General features: G+C 44.7%; 2 protein-coding genes across 2 annotated transcripts in view; one reads left to right on the plus strand and one right to left on the minus strand.

The window, feature by feature from the left end:
• The window catches only part of LOC140721211 (cell adhesion molecule CEACAM6-like), a 22,311-nt gene extending 9,104 nt beyond the window's left edge, over positions 1–13,207 (plus strand). Inside the window, exons 4-11 of the mRNA XM_073036069.1 lie at positions 3,180–3,455; positions 4,765–5,025; positions 7,602–7,877; positions 8,531–8,654; positions 10,231–10,295; positions 10,592–10,656; positions 11,974–12,015; positions 13,133–13,207. Coding sequence (XP_072892170.1) covers positions 3,180–3,455; positions 4,765–5,025; positions 7,602–7,877; positions 8,531–8,654; positions 10,231–10,295; positions 10,592–10,656; positions 11,974–12,015; positions 13,133–13,207 — 1,184 coding nt within the window. The remainder of the gene's footprint in view (positions 1–3,179; positions 3,456–4,764; positions 5,026–7,601; positions 7,878–8,530; positions 8,655–10,230; positions 10,296–10,591; positions 10,657–11,973; positions 12,016–13,132) is intronic.
• The window catches only part of LOC140721222 (uncharacterized), a 188,490-nt gene that overhangs the window by 127,359 nt on the left and 41,590 nt on the right, over positions 1–19,541 (minus strand). The gene's annotated exons all lie outside the window — the stretch shown is intronic.

Raw genomic sequence — 19,541 nt, forward strand, 5'->3', positions numbered from 1 at the left:
ACGCCAGGATAAGGGCCAGTAATTCTTTTCTAGAGTGGAGTAATTTCTCAAGTGCACATTGAACTTCTTCGAAAAATACGCCACTGGGTGTTCAAGTTCATCCCCACAGGGCGGTAACACAATATGTTTTTCAACTTCCCAAAGGCTTCTTGGCAAGGATTGCTCCTCACAAACTTTTCATCCTTCTGCAACCTCCGCAGACAACGCCGCAAATGCTCGTTGAGCCTTCCCTTTAAATACACTTTGTAACTACACCACCCACTTATCACTAGGCCACTTCTAGTTCGCGGCCACTTTTTCAAAATGCAAGAAGTACCGATCCATGTCCGTCTCCTCGAACGGTGGTACCAACCTAATCTCCTGACTAACATTAAACATTTCCCCACGGTCTGCCCCGGTATCCACACGTTCCCATTTCTCCCTCTCGAACTGACGCTGTTGTTCTGCCTCCTCCACCTCCAACTTAATTCTCTCCAAACGCAACTCTTCTAGACGTAACTGGACCACCCCTTTCCCTCCAGGAAAGTGTTCTAACATCTCCGGCTTGAATATCTTCCTCGCGACATAATGTTCAGCTATCTTACGTTGTATCTCAGCCTTCGTCATCCCTTTCTTAACCTCCTTGAGTTCCAAGGTCCCCACCATATCCCACAATTCAGACTTTTTAGCCTTCTGTAAACCCACAGGGTCCGGACTTAACAGAAATTCGTCAACATCCATTTCTGCTGTTTGCCTCTCTAGTATTTCACACAACCAGATTAGATTAGATTAATGGAAGTATACCCCGATTCACTGCCCACCCACCCCCCCAATTTCTCTGTTCTTCATCTCTCTCTCTCATTAGCAGCATAGTTCCCAAGGGGAGGTTATCTCTGGACCCCATTTCCATCAGGTCTGTTCATAACAAAGGTGCTTGGAAATAGGTACAGAGGAGATGTCAGGGGTAAGTTTTTTACGCAGAGAGTGGTGAGTGCGTGGAATGTGCTGCCGGCGCCGGTGGTGGGGGTCGATACGACACGGCTTTTAAGAGACTCCTGGATAGGTAGATGGAGCTTAGTAAAATAGAGGGTCATGGGTAACCAGTGGTGTTTTCAAGGATCAGGCCATGTCCGGCACAGCTTTGTGGACCGAGGTGCCTGTATTGTGCTGCAGGTGTTCTGTGTTTCCATCTGGTAAGGTAGAGCCCGGTGCTGATTAAGGTATCCAGATCCGTCTCATTATCCAGTGTTGGGTTTGCAATTCATGCTTTTAAGATGAACCCCAGTTTGCATTTGTTCGGCTGTGTGAGATAACAATTTTCATTGGCTCCATTACATTGACACTGACACTGAACTTTGTATAATTTCAGTAACGATAGCTTATCCGGAGGATATTACAAACTGCTGTCAGTAATTCTCCTCTGAAGCTTAACAGTGATTATGCATCACCTTTCTCATTGCCAAGTGACCCTTTCCTGGTCAATTCATTCCTACTTCTTCCTTCACCAGATCCATTTATTTGCCAGTTGTATCGGTTATCGGTATTGGTTGTATCCTAATCTCAATCCGACGGTTGATGAAGGCCAATGCACCGTACGCCTTCTTAACCACAGAGTCAACCTGCGTAGCAACTTTGAGTGTTCTATGGACTCGGACCCCATCTGATCACCCGTACTGCCAAGAGTCTTGCCATTCATGCTATATTCTGCCATCACCAACCTAACTGGACAAACACACACTTATCTGAGTTGAAATCCATCTGCCACATCTCAGCCCAGTTCTACATCCTATCGATCTTCTGCTGTAACCTTTCACAGCCCTCCACACTATCCACAACATCCCAACCTTTCTGTCATCAACAAATTTACTAAGCCATGTCTCTACTTCCTAATCCAGGTCATTTATAAAAATCACAAAGAGTAGGGGTCCTAGAACACATCACTGAGGCATACCTCTGGTCACCGGCCTCTATGCAGAATATGACCCGTCTAGAAACACTTTTTGCCTTCTGTTGGCAAGCCAGATCTGTATCCACAAAGCAATGTCCCCTTGGATCCCATGCCTTCTTACTTTGTCAATAATCCTCACACGGGGAACCTTATCAAATGCCTTGCTGAAATCCATATACTCTACACCTGCGGCTCTACCTTCATCAGTGTGTTTCATCACATCCTCAAAAAAATTCAATCAATTTCATAAGGCACGACCTGCCTTTGACCTGCCATGCTGACTATTGGTAATCCGATTAAGCCTCTCGAAATGTTCATAAATCCTGCCTCTCAGGATCTTCCCCATCAACTTACCAACCGGTGAAGTAAGACTCAGTGGGCTATAATTTCCTGGGCTACCTCTACTCCTTTTCTTGAATAAGACCGCACATCCGCAATCCGCCAATCCTCCGGAAACCTCTCCTGTCCTCATTGACGATGTATACGTCATCGCCAGAGGCTCAACAATCCCTTCCTTCGCCTCCCACAGCAGCCTGGTCCCGGAGACTTATCCCACTTGATTTCTAAAATCTTCAGCACATTCTCTTCCTTAGTATCTATATGCTCAGGCTATTCAGTCCGCTGCAAGTAATCCCTACAATCGCCAAGATCTTTAACCGTAGTGTATACGGAAGCAAACTTTCCATTAAATACCTCTGCCATCTCTTCCGGTCCCATACACACTTTTCCACTGTCTCACTTGATTGGTCCTATTCTCTCACCTCTTATCCTCTTGCTCTTCAAAAACTTGTAGAATGCCTTGGGGTTTTCCTTAATCCTGTCTGGCAAGGCCTTCTCATGGCCCCTTGTGGCGCTCCTAATTTCATTCTTAAGCTCCTTCCTGCTTACCTTACAGGCTTCTAGATCTCTATCATTGCCCTGTTTTTGAACTTTTCGTCAGGTCTTTTTTTCCTTCTTGGCTCGATTTACAACGGCCTTTGTACACCACGGTTCCTGTACCGTGTCGGCTTGTACTTCCCACTGGTCGCGATGAATGGATCACAGTTAGCCAACCTCCAACCTTCGCAATTTTCCCCGAACCCTGTAACGTCCATCTCAAAACCTCATGTCCATCAAATTGAATAACTTCTTAATGTCTACTTATTATGGAATAATAAATGTTTGATTTCATTTCCAGATTCGTAACGGAATTCATAAACCTGCAGATTCTGTTCTTGTGTCGTGCACTAACCAATCCCCTATGTTTCGACAGAACCTGTTTCCAATGTCACTGTAACATCTAATGCCACCAGACTGATTGAGTACAGCGACACCGTCAGACTAACCTGCTCCGCAACAGGCACGGATGTCTCTTACTTGTGGCTTGAGGAGAATAGCAGGGTAATTCCTGGGGGCAGGATTGATCTGAATGAAGATAACAGCACACTCACTGTTTCTGGAGTGCTACGGACAGACGCAAGATTCACCTGTAGAGCAAGCAACATGATTAACGAAATCACAAGCTCTCCGTTTTCTCTTCATGTCAACTGTGAGTGTCCCGAGTCTCCGGTAGTTACATTTCATATCACAGTTCCTGCGAGATACGGGGTTCCGGGAGTGTTTGAATACCTTAGTGATCGTTACCTGAGGTATAAAACACTATCGACTAACACTTGGAACAACTGAGCGGTTCGTTGCGAGACGGACCCGGGTCTATATCGGACGCTGGGGAATTAAAATTAAAATTTTGAATTTCAAATCCGAGTTGCATTACGGCGGCGGTTAAACTACAACTATGTCGGTTCACTTCTGCAATTCAGGTGAAAGAAAGGTGCAGGATAGCCTGGTCTGTCCTGCATGGGTCTTCACACAAAACAATGTGTTTTGAACATTTCCAACGCCCACAGTTCAAAGGCAATTGTGATGTTCATTAAATCTGGATTTGACTCTGCTGAGTTTTGAGTATCACTTCAGTTCTATTCATTCATATCCAGATGATCTCTTCAAAGCTCTTATTCTGGTTTGATACTTTTTCAACTCAATGAAAACTGATCTCAACTTGGTACAGTGAGGACAAAGATGTTTCTTTTTTCGACAAATGGACCATTGGATCTCCGGCGCTGTGTATGGCCGTTTAGGGAATTTGATAATAATTCCGTTCACCGGAAGGGACAGGGAAGTTCAGAGTGTAAAACGCCCACAGCCCTTATCAGCCCCACAACCCTTCTGGCAAATGTCCATAGATACAACTTGGAAGTTACAGCTTTTAGATCGGGATGAAAATTATAACTTGCAGTGGTGTTACAACCACCGGTCCTCACAGATAGAGACTAAACCTAGAATATTGGAACTGAAAACGGGTCCTACCGTAACACGCTGTAAACTGGAGTGTCCCTATAATTGCACACGTGGTCAGTGACTTGACAGTATAGTGTGTGCCCACATGACATACGGCCCGAACCCTGATTACATGAGTTATTGCATCTACACTGCAAGTTGCAGAGAGACGCTGGGTATTTTGTTTGGAAAGTTTTCCTGAACTCTTTCCCACAAAACACACACATAGGAAAGTTATACAAAGCGATACGCTTATGACGGGCGTGCATTGAATCCAGCTTGGAGGAGGAGACGGGTTTTGGGATATGAGGTAACTGTGCAATTCATAGTTTCGTAAGACATGGATAATCTGACACAGTGTCCCGACTCTCCTCTTTCCCGCGCGTGACTTCCAGACGAATGCATTCTCCGGTGTGTAGGAGCGATTTCTCTGGTGGTGGGCTGTTCCTTCCCTTTCGCTAAGGAACTGTGCTGCTCTTCCTGTGTAATTTGATGCAACCCCTTTTGTCCGTTTCTTTTAGACAGACCGGATCGTCCATATATCATCACTCAACCGGACTCTTCTTTTCACGTTGCCGGAAGCACCATAAGGTTAACATGTTTCACAGAGTCCCGCCCAGATGCTAAATTGAATTGGCAACTGAACGGTGCCCACCTACAAAGTGGGCAGGAGGTCATCCTCGACAACATCTCTGTGAGCCACACGGGAAAGTATACTTGTGAGGCCTTTAACATGGTTACAAAAAGGAACAATGCCTCAACCACGCAAATCAATGTTTTCGGTAGGTAGTCCGTTCCTCCCTTGTTGAAGTCCTATAATTAATGGTGTTGGTGGAGACAGGCCCGTGTAATCCAACTAAATGCCTGAACCCGATTAGAATATCGTCAGAAACGAGCCACGCTGCCGAATAATAGCTTCAAGACAAATTCAAGGAAACAAAGTTTATTAACAGTTCTGCAGAGCTGGGCCCCCTCAGAGAAGGGAACCCTGAACCTTACAGGGCAGCAGGTTTTATCCTTCTTCCTTACCACCCCTCCTCCCTGACTCGGGAGGTACATAGTCTTATCCCATTCCATATTTGGAGTTGTTTTTTTACACATTTCTGTAAAACAATAGTCCATATCTCAGGACTTCAATGATTCCACAAGCAAGTAATCTCGTCAGGGCTTCTGCATTCCTGCTTATCAGACATAATTAAATCACATTTGTCCCTAGACATAATTAAATCACATTTGTCCTTTGACTTTAACCCACATTTGTCCTTTGACTTTAAATCAGACCTCTTTCAGAAACGCACATCTTAATTTTGAATCTTACAAATATCGTCTGGCAATATCATTTGACAACGGTGCATATTTATGAATAAGTGTATTGATGAAAATCTGAATCGGATTTGATCTGAATTGCGGATTGAATTGCACATGGTTAATTGCTGCAGTTAAGACGACAAGGCGATACAGCAAAGGAAAGAGAATTAGACCATTTGGCCAATTGAGTCTGCTCTGCCATTTCATCATGGCTGATCCAACATTCCTCTCAGACCCACTCACAAGCCGTTTCCGCATATTCTCTCATGCCCTTATCCATCGAGAATCTATCATCCTCAGCTTTAAACTTACATAACGACATGGCCTCTACAGCTGTCTAAAGAACACAATTCCCAGATTTACCACATTCGATTGAAATAAATGCCCTTTCGTCTCCGTTCATAAAGGGACGCCATGCTATTCAGATGTTGATCCTTATAGTATTAAAATCTCCCACCATAAGGAACATCCTTTCCGCATCCACTTCAATGTCCTTTCGCAATTCGAAGGGTTTCCGTGAGTTTACCCAGCATTCTTCTGAATTCCAGTGGATGGTGGCCCAGAGCCATCAAACCCTCTTCTTAGGAAGAGCTGTTCAATCCTGGAATGATTTTGCTGAACCTTCTTTGAAACGCCTCCAGTTTCAATACATCCTTTCTACAATAAGGGGCACAAAACAGATCACAATCCTCCAAGTGGGGCCTCACCACTGGTTTATAATGTTTCAGCATTGTCTCCTTGCTTTTATATTCCCGTACCCTGCTAATGAATGCTTTCATTGCATGACCTCTGATACCTGGGAAGTCCAACATATCGCCAGTGAACTCCACAGTGAGGGCTGTTGCAGAATACTTATTCAGCTCGTCCACCAATTCGTTGTTGCCAAATACTACCTCTCCTCTCTCGGCTTCCAGCAGTTTGATATCCACTCTCGCTTCTCTTTTTACACTCCATGAATCTGAAGAAACTTGGCATATCCTCTTTAATATGATTGTTTAGAGTGCTTTTGCATTCCATATTTACCTTCATAATGACGTTTTAGTTGCCTTCTGCTATTTTTAAAAATCTTCCCAATCATTTAACATCCTATTAATGATTGTTCCTTTGTATAGTATCCTTTCCGCCTTTGTGTTAGCTTTGACTTCTTTTGTTATCCATGGTTATGTCATCTTTCCTTTAGAATATTTCTTACTCGTCTGCCGTCACCCCTGCCAGTGTTCTTTTTCATATAAGTGATTTTCTAATTCCTTTTAACTCATTGTAATACTGGTTCATCTGACTTCTGCTTATCCTTCTCAAATTTCAGGATGCATTCGATTATATTTTGATCACTTACTCCAAAGTTTCAGTTTTCCTTCAGGTCCCCATTCAATTCTGGCTCATTGCATATAACACCCAGCCCCGAGCAGCCGACGTCTTACCGATATGTCTCTCCACAAGATCTCCAGAAACCCTTCCAGCAATCTGGTTCCCATCCCCCTGCAACTCCAGTTTTGACCCTATCGTGCACCAACAATAAAACTTCCCACAAGGATATTCAACAGTCCCCAGTTTAGGAGCAAACAGCCCCTTCTCTCCAGTCGCAACATCCCTGGAAGAAAACCCATGATCCTAATTCACATGGCCGTCCCTCCTCCGCCAACTCCTCAGCCACGTATTAAATGCGAAATCTCTCTACTTTTGGCCTCAAAAGCAGGGGGCAAAGGTAGCTTATTTTCACATGATCCACGGGACAATTAAACTATAGCCAAGTGCAATTCTGTATTAGTCTGCTTTGATAGATAATGTATATTCTTACTGCAGGAAAATCCATATATTGAGGAACATCTGAAACGGGAATAGGTTGCTCACCGTCCCCTTGGGTAACGGCAGTAAAACTTTAAACTCAGTGCCGGCGTTTAGTTCAAGCTGGATAACGACGTGATATCGAAACACATAAGGATAAGAACTGGGAATGCCGACGATATTGAGTTGGCAGCATCCAAATATTATGTTCGTGATGTAGATAAAACCGCGTGTAAATAAATTTGCATTTTCATTGTATTTACAGGGCCGGTGACTGGGGTTGCTGTGGTGGCCAATGATTCCACTCCCCTGGAAAACCTCGATACCATCGCACTGAGTTGTGACGCGTCGGGCACTGTTCAGACACAGACATGGTTCAAGGATAACCAACCCATCCGGGAAAACGGCAGAATATTTACATCTACGGACAAGGGGAAACTGGCTATAATCAGTGTTACCAGAAACGACGCAGGGACGTACAAGTGCATCGCCAGCAACTCTTTCAGCGTTGGCGCTGGAGAGACCTACGTGCAAGTTTACTGTAAGTACACAATTAGTCAACCGCTGCATTTGTATCGGAAATTACATTTATCAACACATGTTCTCATTGTTTCCCTCATCAGAGAAGGTCAGAATATCCGGGATCCGCCACGATATTACTCTAATCAACGTCTTTTTTTCATTTTATAAATGGACTAGAGAAGGTCAGAATTGTACCGGAGCGTCCAGTTGAGTCTAATATTGCGTCAAACATGACATTAGCTTATTTTGCTCCGTCAGTGCCCTGCGGTATATATGCATGGTACAACGGGAGCAATCTCCTGCAGACAGGTCAGGAACTCACCCTTGTGTCAGTGAGCTCGGTTAACGTTGGGAGTTATACATGTCGGGTTACTAACGGCGGAACAATTATCTTACAAAGTGTACTTAGCGCACAAGGTGAGTGAATGTGTCTCTCATTCGTCCATGTAAACCCGATGATCAAAGATCCAAACCATTTCCCTCTCACGCTCTCCTCACGCCCTACCTTCACTCCTCCTTCTAAATGGCTTACCAAAATCAAATAATCATTGACTTAAATTGATTCAATATCGAGACCAGCGACCAGAACGTTCCGGAGCGTGGATCAATTATCATTTCTCAAATAAAGATGAGATTTCGCCATGTAAAATATATGCTTGTGTTCTGTTTTAGCACCAAAAACAGATGACAATTGTACCCTCACCTCTGGCGCGATCGTGGGCATTGTACTTGGTTTACTTGTCATGAGCCTGGTTGGAGGATTCAGTGGATGGCTGTTCGCAAGAAAAACTGGCGGGTAAACGCATTTCTTCCCATAATCTCCTTCCTACCTTAAATGATTGTATCAGAATGTCGGCAGAAAACATTGTTGCTCGGATCAGGGCCCATCTGTGGACAGAATCAGCATTCCGCCTTCACGGCGAAGTTGTCTGTCCGAAATTTGTCTGAAAGAGGTTTGCGTTCATCAATATGTGTGTGAACAGCATTATCTGTCAAAAAGGCCAAAGCATTTCTGTCTACTTATCCTATCTGTCGATGCTATCAAGCTGGACTGGTACAGGGCATCCGATAACTGTAGAAACCCTTCGGATTTATTTTCACCTTAGTTCCCAAAGCATCCTCGTATCTTCTTTTAGCTTTACTAATTTCTTTCTTAAGATTCTTCTTACATTCTTTATGTTCCTCGAGTACCTCATTCACTCCATGCTGCCTATATTTATTGTAGATATCTCTCTTTTTCCTAAACAAGTTTCTAATTTGCCTTGAAAACCATGGCTCTCTCAAACTTTTAACCTTTCCTTTCAACCTATCAGGAACATAAAGATTCTGTACCCTCAAAATGTCACCTCTAAATGACCGCCATTTGTCTATAACATTCTTCGCATAAACAAATTGTTCCAATTCACTCCTTCTAAATCCTTTCGCATCTCCTCAGTTAGCCTTTCTCCAATCAAAAATCTGAACCCTGGGTCCAGTCCTATCCTTCTCCATAATTATATTGAAACTAATGTCATTGTGATCACTGGACCCGAAGTGCTCCCCAACACATACCTCCTTCACCTGACCTATTTCATTCCCTAACAAAAGATCCAAAACTGCCCCTTCTCTAGTTGGTACCTCTATGTATTACTGCAAAAAAAAAAAACTATCCTGCACATATTTTACAAACTCCAAATCATCCATCCCTTATACAGCATGGGCTTCCCAGTCTATCTGTGGAAAATTAAAATCTTCCACAATCACAACCCTGTGCTAACTACAAATATCTGCTATCTCCTTGCACATTTGCTCCACCAATTCTCACTCCCCATCAGGTGGTCTATAATACACCCCTATAAGTGTTACTGCACCCTTCCCATTCCTCAATTCCACCCAGATAGACTCCCTAGATGAGCCCTCTAAGCAATCTATCCTGCCAGAGCACCGCTGTAATATTTTCTCTGACAAGCAACGCAACACTCCCCCTCTTGTCCCTCCGATTCTATCACACCTGAAGCAACAAAATCCAGGAATATTTAGTTGCCAATCACACCTCTCCTGCAACCATGTTTCACTGATAGATACAACACCATATTTCCAGGTATCAATCGATCAATCCTTCACGGCGAAATTTGAACATTTGTCTTAAAAAGGTTTGTGTTCAGCAATATATCTGTAAACAGCATTAGCTGTCAAAAAGTCCAAAACATTTTTGTCGACTTATCCCATCCGTTGATGATATCGAGCTGGAATATACAGGGCATCCGATAAACGGAAGTGTATTAAGGACTATCTAGAAAGAATCGAATGGAATTATAGCAGCCATTCTCATTCGGTGCATCAGCGCAGGAAAATAAGTTCCTGACGAATTATTTTCGTGTCCTTTGCTTCAGCTTATTCAGGACCAAAGATCCACCGAAATTCAAATATGGCACGAGCAGAAATCCCGGAAGGAAAAGTGAGCGAACTCCGTTTCAACTGTTCTAATACTGAGTCCAGGGGAATCTTAACATTTGATTTTAAACTTCTGCTGAAGATTACAATATCAGCGAACTAATGGAATGGTAGTTCATGCAACTTAATTTCTCTTCAAATTGATCAATATCGGCCCTCAATTCCTGGTTCTGGCGTTTGGTGGGAAGGGAGCTCATGCTATCAATGGCTTTTTCTTCTGGACCGGTTTGACGTCTGCTGTGTTCAGCAAAGCCTCCTGACGCTCTGCACCCTTGTGCCATATCTGTTTTGTTTCCTCAGGCACCTTCGATACAAACACCGTAAACTCATCGGAATATTATGAAAATGTCCAAATGGATGAACAGGTTGGATGTTTGCATTATGTCCGTGATCTCACTCATTTCTTTGCAAAGAGAAGATAAGAACATCAGTAATGTGATGGGTAGCGTCCATCGGGCCCTGCGGCACAGATTGGGCATTTAACACCATCCTGGATGATCGATCCCGGATCTTATTTTCCGTTAATTGAGAAACAACACATTATATTCCGCAAAGTAGACCCAAACCTGATGGCATGAACATCGACCTGATCCCACCAGTATTTCTGTTCACTTCTCTCTTCTTCTATTTTCCACTCCGGCCTCTTACCTCTTCTCCTCACCTGCCCATCAACTCCCTCCGGTGACCCTCCTTCTTCCCCTTTCCCTATGGTACACTCGCCTCTGCAATCGTATCACTGTGGTTAAGAATGCGTACGGTGTATTGACCTTCATCAATCGTGGGATTGAATTCAGGTGCCGAGAGGTAATGTTGCAGCTATGTAGGACCCTGGTCAGACTTCACTTGGAGTACTGTGCTCAGTTCCGGTCGCATCACTACAGAAAGGATGTGGAAGCCATAGAGATGGTGCAGAGGAGATTTGCAAGGTTGTTGCTTGGATTGGGGAGCATGCCTTATGAGAATAGTTCGAGTGAACTCGGCCTTTTCTCCTTGGAGCAGAGGAAGATGAGAGGTGACCTGATAGAGGCGTACAAGATGATGAGAGGCATTGATCATGTGGATAGTCAGAGGCTTTTTCCCAGGGCTGAAATGCTTGCTACAGGAGGACACAGGTTTAAGGTGCTGAGGAGTAGGTACAGAGGAGATGTCAGGGGTAAGTTTTTTACTTAGAGAGTGGTGAGTGTGTGGAATGGGCTGCCGGCAACGGTGGTGGAGGCGGATACAATAGGGTCTTTTAAGAGGCTTTTGGATAGGGACATGGAGCTGAGTAAAATAGAGGGATATCGGTAAGCCTAGTAATTTCTAAGTTAGGGTTGTGTACGGCACAACTTTGTGGGCCAAGGGGACCGTATTGTGCTGTAGGTTTTCTATGTTTCTACGTTTTACTTTTCCTTCAGCCTTTCCCCCTTTCCCACTCATCAGGCCTCACCTCCCAGCCAGTCCTCATTCCCCTTGCCACCATGACATTCAGAATCATTCCTGATGTCAGAGACAATATATATTGCACTCACACTGAATCAGAAACACGCGGTGCATCGAACGGAGAACGAGGCAATATTGCCCCAAGCACTAACTAATGTGAAACATTGATACTCCCGGGGTTTAACGGCGGAGAGTCAGAATACAATTGCTGTGAACTTGTATAAACGTCTCAAAAATAACGCGTAATCTTCTCTTTCCAGGGCGCAAGGAACAATGCGCAGGATGAAAACTCCACTTATATGGTAAGGGAAACATTTGCGTCAATCCCTTTTGGAAGTAATTGTTTCCACTTCAGAACCTGAAGTGAGACTCCGGACAGCGAGAATGTCGAAGTTTCAGTAACGGGGGGAGGCAGAAATGGCGGAGGAACTCATTAAGTATCACGTGTTCGCCTTCACTCTTGAGGGCACCATCAGTATGACAGTGTCAGGACACGGAAGTGGTTGCAGCCACTATAATAAACAGAAAATGCTAGACAATCTGGAAGGTGGATAAATAACCTGGGGTGAATGGATGAGAGTAACTGCACGTCAGGGGTCTGAAATAGGCAGCTGAAGTGGTAGTAGAGGAATTAGTACTCATACCATTATAGGGTTGTTTCGGAGGAATGGAAATTTGTAAACATCACTCCGCTCTTCTTGAAGAAAGGGAAGCAAATGACAGGAGCTAATACGTCTGCTAGCTTGAGGATAATTTAATGACTGATTCCTCTGCGGACTGCAGTTTTGTAGAATGACAGGGTGACCTCATTGAAAGATGAACCATGGGAAGACCTATAACTCTGCCTCTGATCCTCCTTTCATCATGGCCTTACTGCTCCGTGTTTCTTTCAGACACGAATTGCTAAGAATGCGCAGGATCTTTTGAATGTTCTTCTAATTCTCCTCTGTTACAAAGATGCTTTTGATCATATTTTTTGCTAATCCTGCTGATTTCCTCGCGTTAACAGGGTCTTATCCTGGAGTACCGGTCTGTTTACAGTGATCTGAATAGGTATGTGAACCGACTCTGGGGCTGCCGACACATAGTGTCACTTGTAAAGGAAAGGTATTCACTAATTTCAAACCAATGGGCCGTGCAGGGTCATGGTTGTGCGCATGTCATAGTCACCCTGAGATTAGAAGTTTAGAGACAAGTAACGGTGCAAGACTGGAGTCAGGCGGCGTCGCACAGCGATATATTGATATTGAAAGGGACAATTTTCCTGGATCGATAGCGATATAGGGAAATATTAATTGCGGTTGCATTGTTACAATGTCAGACACAGATTCTGAAATCATCACTCGTATTTGCCCTCACCAGCAGAAGCACTTTCGGGTTGCTGACGTAGTCAACATAAATTGTGAATTGTTTCCACAGCTGACGTCACTGGTGAACGGAAACCGATGGTTGGAACGTGATTTGGCACAGAGAAAGGACAATCACCGAGGATAAATCCAGTTCAATATGGCTTTTTTTTTTCTTTATAATCGTTCTCCAGGTCTCTATTAAACCTCTTCCGCGTTTCCCAGCGTTACGCCAAAGACATCACAGAAGATTTTGTCTCGTTTCCATCACAGCAGCTTAGTTCTCTCGCGTCAACCCAGACTGGTGCTTTGGCGCGTCAGGGCATTTCCATAAAGTGACCGCTGTTCGAATCCCTATCCCGTCCGTACTCTATTCTCACCACGTGGTCAGTTGTGTAGGTGCTGCAATGTGTGATCTATATAGCAAAATATCTTAAACCTATTCAACTCAGGTGCGTTAGCATAGCAGAGCTCGGAGATCAGGTCCGGCGTCATCTGTAATAAATCTGTAGATCTCATTATCCAAATTCCGGGAAGGTTAATTGGTCATTGTAAGTTGTCCTGTGATGAGGTAAGCGTCAGAACATAGCACATAGAAATCTACAGAACATTACAGGTCCTTCAGCCCGCAACGTTCTGCCCAACACGTCACCTACTGCAGAAAGTGCCAAGAATTACCCTACCGCTTAGCCCTCTATGGTTCTGAGCTGTACGTACCAATCTCAGAGTCTCTTGAAAGTCCCATTGTACCGACCTTCGCTCGCCACGCACCCATCACTCTCTGTGTGAAAAACGTACCCCTGGCATCTCCTTGTACCTACTTCCGAGCACAATAAACCCGTGCCCATCGTGTTCGCCATTTCAGCCCTGGGGAAAAGTCACTTGCTTTTGCACGATCAATGCCTCTCATTATCTTACACACCTCTGTCAGGTCAACCCTCACCCTCCGTCGCTCCAAGGATAAAAAGCAAATTTGACTGAACCTATTCCCATAAGGCATTTTCCCCAATCCAGGCAACATCCTTGTAAATCTCTTCTGTTAATCGGGTTTGTCATCGGTCGCTGAAAGACCAAAAGTGACGACTCCGCGCTTCATGGCTGAATAATAAATGCAATAAAATAGAGAACGGTGCTGAAACCTTGAGTTGACTCCTGATTGCTGCGTGAATTGGCACAGTGAATGTTTATCCATCCGAGACACTGATTCAGCCCCCTTTTCCAATGTTCCTATACGCCGAAATGTGACGTCGCTTCTTATTTGCTGAATGCTGATTGATCCCATAGTTTGATCTCTTCATGTGGTTCTCCCATCAGTCTCCCTCGTGTCGATGTTTCACTGTAACCCAGTGAAATAATTTTTGTTGTTGAACTTGGGTTCAAACTTGTTCGCTCGACCCTCTTTGTTTCGCACAGCTCAACGTGGCTGGAAGAAAAACAAAATAGTCGTGAATAGGAACAGGCACGTAGCCCACGCAGACCGTCATGTGAGATTAGACCATCATGTGGCTGCCGGTGACAAGTGGTGTTCCACAGGGGTCTCTCTCGGGAGCTATCATTTTCACCGTATTGTCAATGATCGGGGTGATGGTATTGATGGCTTTGTTGTAGAGTTGCAGACAATTTGAAGGCAGGTGGAGGGAAATGAAGCAGAGTGGCTAAGGAAGGACTTAGATTGGGAGAAAGGACAAAAATGGCAGATGTGATGCAGGTTTGGGAATTATATCCACATGCTATTTGGGAGATGAAATGAAAGTGTTCACTAGATTCAGATGGACAGAAAATACAATAAAAACAGGGTTGTAAAGGGACCTGGGAGTCCTCGGGAAGATTCATTAAAGGTTCACATGCAGGTTTAGTGTTTGATGAGGAAGGTGTTAGCATTCATTTCATGAGAACTGGAATGTAAAAGCAAGGATGTGATTCGGTAACTTTATAACGCACGGGTGAGGCCTCACTTGCAGCATTGTAAGCAGGTTTAAACCCCTGAACTGACCAACAATGCGCTGAAATTGAAGAAGGGCTCAAGGAGGTTCACAGAAATTATTCCAGAATTGAATGGCATGTCACATGAAGAGCTTTCAATGACTCTGGGCCTGAGGGGTGGCCTCACTGAAACCGATCGAATGGTGAAAGGAATTGATAGAGTGGGTGTTGAGAGGATGTTTCCTGTGTTGGGAGACTCTGAGACCAGAGGACACGACCTCAGGGTTGAGGAACGTGCTTTTAAAAGGAAGATGAGGAGGAATTTCTTTAAACAGAGATTGATGAAACCGGGCAATCTTTTGTCACAGGCGGATGTGGAGGCCAAGTATTTGCAGGATTGAACAGACCCATCAACCCAACATGTGAAAATGAGGAGTAATTTTTGTAATTTTTTGAAATTCATCGTCAAACAATCATCTGCATCTCCGCCACAAAACAACAGATTGAAGGCCATATGTCAGTGCTGATGGACTTGGTGCTGATTTTAAATTTGATCCAGGCACCTAGATCCAGTTGTTATCATCTAGATGGCTGAGTGAGGGGCAGAGAGGGTTAGCAGCACGGTGTGTGTTTCTCGGGCTCTGGGGGTAAGGGAGGTGGGCTGATTTTTCCAATATCATTGTGTGTTGATAGATTACACAGCGAGCTTATTCTCTGCTCTGAGACATATCTCAGCGAGAAATGGTCACAGGAAAACAATTCCAAGAGGAATGTTTGCACCAAAGTGTGGTGCGGATTGTTTGTATTTTAAGGGATGGGTTTGCGTGTTGTTGGCAAGGCAGGAATTTATCACCCCTCCTTTAACAAACCCCTCACTGAGCGGTTTGTGTTGGGCTCTCTCCTTAAACTGTCATACGCTGTCTGGGAATGCTGTACCAAAGTTCTCTCAGGCAGGGGATTCCGGGAATCGGACCCGCACCCTGATGCAGGCAACTAAGACAGTTTTTCCGAGTTGCGGGCTATGTTGGGGACAAAAGTAGTCTTTAATCGCCTTGTTCCTCTTTTTTCTTGCTGACCTTCGCCCTCAGGGTGAGGACGGTTGTTAGGGTGGGGAGTGGGGTAGTTGGTAGTGGTGGGAGTGGTGATCCGGAGTTTCCCATAGAATTGTCCTGACGAGTAACTGTGCTGCATTTTGCAGACTCTGCACACATCGGCCATTACGTGCCGGTGGTGGAGGAAGGGAAGTTGCACGTTGCAATTGCATTCGTTTGCTCTGCAGCAGGGTCTAACACCACACAGTCTGATAACAACAGATAAGAGAGAAATAGGAAACTGTGGTAATTACTCCCTCATAGTTCTTCAGCAGTTCAATTGAACCACACATACTGTCAAAACAACCCAGTTTTCTCTCCATCGATCACTCCTACCACCCCCCACCCCCCCCCCCCCGCCCCCCGCCCGCACAGGCCAGTTCATGGTGAAGAACATACAGTCAGGTTTACAGATCCATGTAAGTAACAGCTTGTTACTCCATCAGGACTGTCGGCTGTAGTACATAGAGAATTGACAACTCACCAAAGTCATTCTCAACACACTCTCAAGTATTGAATCAGTTCCACAGGGCTGTACTAAATGTTGAAACATAGGCCACAAACTCATCACCCAGCAGGTTTCCTGCAACTCGGCTTGTTTCCCATGTACGGATGTATATTCCCCCACCACACACACACACACACACACACACACACACACACACACACACACACACACACACACACACACACACACACACACACACACACCTGCATTCTATAGACTGTGCACACATGGGCCATGATGTGGGGGAAGGGAACTCGCATGTTGCAATTGCATCCGTTTACTCTGTAGCAGGGTCTAACGCTACACAGTCTGCTAACAATAGATAAGAAAGAATTGGGAAGCTGTGGTAATTACTTCCACAAATTCATTCAGCAGTTCTAATTGAACCAGAAATTCAGTCAAAACAATACAATTCCTCCTCCATCGATCACTCCCCCACCCCCCAGATCATGGTGAACAAAATACAGACAGTTTTACACATCGATGTAAATAATAGCTTCTTTTTCCATCATCGCTAGAGCTTGTACTAAGTAGAATACTCACACCGCATCCAAGACCCTCTCAACCCACTCTCAAGCATTAAACCAGTTCCATGGGAATGGAGTAAATATTAAACTATAGTCCACTCAACCCATCCCCCAGCAAGTTTCCCATGAGCGTTTACGCCAAAGACATAAAAACACACACACACACACACACACACACACACACACACACACACACACACACACACACACACACACACACACACACACACACACACACACACACACACACACACACACACACCTGCATTCTGTACACTGTGCACACATCGGCCATTACGTGGAGGAAGGGAACTTGCACAAGCATTTGTTTGCTCTTTAGCAGTGTCTGACACTGCATAGTCTGCTGATAATAGATAAGAGAAAATAGGAAACTGTGGTAATTACTTCGTCACAGTTCTTCAGCAGTTCCATTGAAACAGGAATACTCTCAAAACAAACCAGTTCCTCCTCCTTCCATTACTTCCCCACCCCCACAGGCCAGTTCATGGTGAAAAACATACAGGCAGTTTTACAGATCCATGTAAGTAACAGCTTGTTACTCCATTCGGACTGTCGGCCGTAGTACACAGCCTATTGACACCTCACCCAATCTATTCTCAACACACTCTCAACCCATGTTTAGGGATCTCTTGCAGGATATAAGGAATAAATTAGTCCCAGTGAGAAAGATAAAGAATGGTTGGATGAAGGACCCATGGGTGACAGTGAGGCGGAAAATCTAGTCAGGTGGAAGAAGGTAGCATACATGAGGTTTAGGAAGCAAGGATCAGAAGGGTCTATTGAGGAATATAGGGTAGCAAGAAAATAGATCAAGAAGGGGCTGAGGAGAGCAAGAAGGGGGCATGGGAAGGCTTTGGTGTGAAGGGTAAAGGAAAACCCCAAGGCATTCTTCATTTATGTGAAGAACTAAATGATGATAGGAATGAAGGGATGACCGATCAGAGATAAAAGTGGAAAAAATGTGCCTGGAGGGTTTGGAAGTGAGCGAGGTCCTCAATGAATACTTCCCTTCGGTATTCACCAATGAGAGGGAACTAGGTGACGATGAGGACAATATGAGTGAGGTTGATGATCTGGAGCATGTTGATATTAAGGGAGAGGAGGTGTTGGAGTTGTTAAAATACATTAGGACGAAAAGTCCACGGGGCCTGACGGAATAATCCCCAGGCTGCTTCACGAGGCGAGGGAATAGATTGCAAATCCTCTGGCTAGGATCTTTATGTCCTCTTTGTCCACGGGAATGGTACCAGAGGTTTGGAGAGAGGCGACTGTTGTCCCCTTGTTCAAAAAGGTAGTAGGGTTTGTCCGCGTAATTATATACTTGTGAGCCTTACGTCTGTGGTGGGAATACTGTTGAAAAAGACTCTTAGAGATAGGATCGATGGACATTTAGAGAAGCATGGTCGGATCAGGGACAGTCAACATGGATTTGTGAAGGGCAGATCTTTGAGGAGGTGACCAGGCATATAGATGAAGGTAGAGCAGTGGATGTGATCTACATGGATTTTAGTAAGGCATTTGACAAGGTTCCACACGGTAGGCTTATTCCAAAAGTCAGAAGGCATGGGATCCAGGGAGGCTTGGCCATGTGGATTCAGAATTGGCTTGACTGCAGAAGGCAGAGGGTCCTGGTGGAGGGAGTACATTCGGATTGGAGGGTTGTGACTAGTGGTGTCCCACAAGGATCGGTTGTGGGACTCTACTTCTCGTGATTTTTATTAAGGATCTGGATGTGAGGGTAAAGGGGTGGGTTGGCAAGTTTGCAGAGGACACACTGGTTGGTGGTCTTGTGGATAGTGTAGAGGATTGTCGAAGGTTTCAGAGAGACATTGATAGGATGCAGAAGTGAGCTGAGAAGTGGCAGATGGAGTTCAACCCGGAGAAGTGTGAGTTGTTACACTTTGGAAGGACAAACTCCAAGGCAGAGTACAAAGTAAATGGCAGGACACATGGTAGTGTCCACAGATCCCTGAAAGTTGCCTCACAGGTAGATAGGGTAGTTAAGAAAGCTTATGGGGTGTTAGCTTTCATAAGTCGAGGGACAGAGTTTAAGAGTCGCGAAAAAAAAAAACGCAGCTCTAAAATCTCTGGTAAAGCCACACTTGGAGTATTGTGTCCAGTTCTGGTCGCCTCACTATAGGAAGGATGTAGAAGCATTGGAAAGTGAACAGGGTAGATTTACCAGGATGCTGCCTGGTTTAGAGAGTGTGTATTTTGGTCAGAGATTAAGGGCTTTACTATTTGGAGAGATGGCGGATGAGAGGAGACATGATGGAGGTAAGCTAAATATTAAGAGGAATAGATAGAGTGGGCAGCCAGCGCCTCTTCCCCAGGGCACCACTGCTCAGTACAAGAGGACATGGCTTTAGGGTAAGGAGAGGGAAGTTCATTGGGGATATTAGAGAAAGGTTT

Source organism: Hemitrygon akajei, unplaced genomic scaffold (genome assembly GCF_048418815.1).
Source record: "Hemitrygon akajei unplaced genomic scaffold, sHemAka1.3 Scf000052, whole genome shotgun sequence".
Taxonomy (NCBI): Eukaryota; Metazoa; Chordata; class Chondrichthyes; order Myliobatiformes; family Dasyatidae; genus Hemitrygon; species Hemitrygon akajei.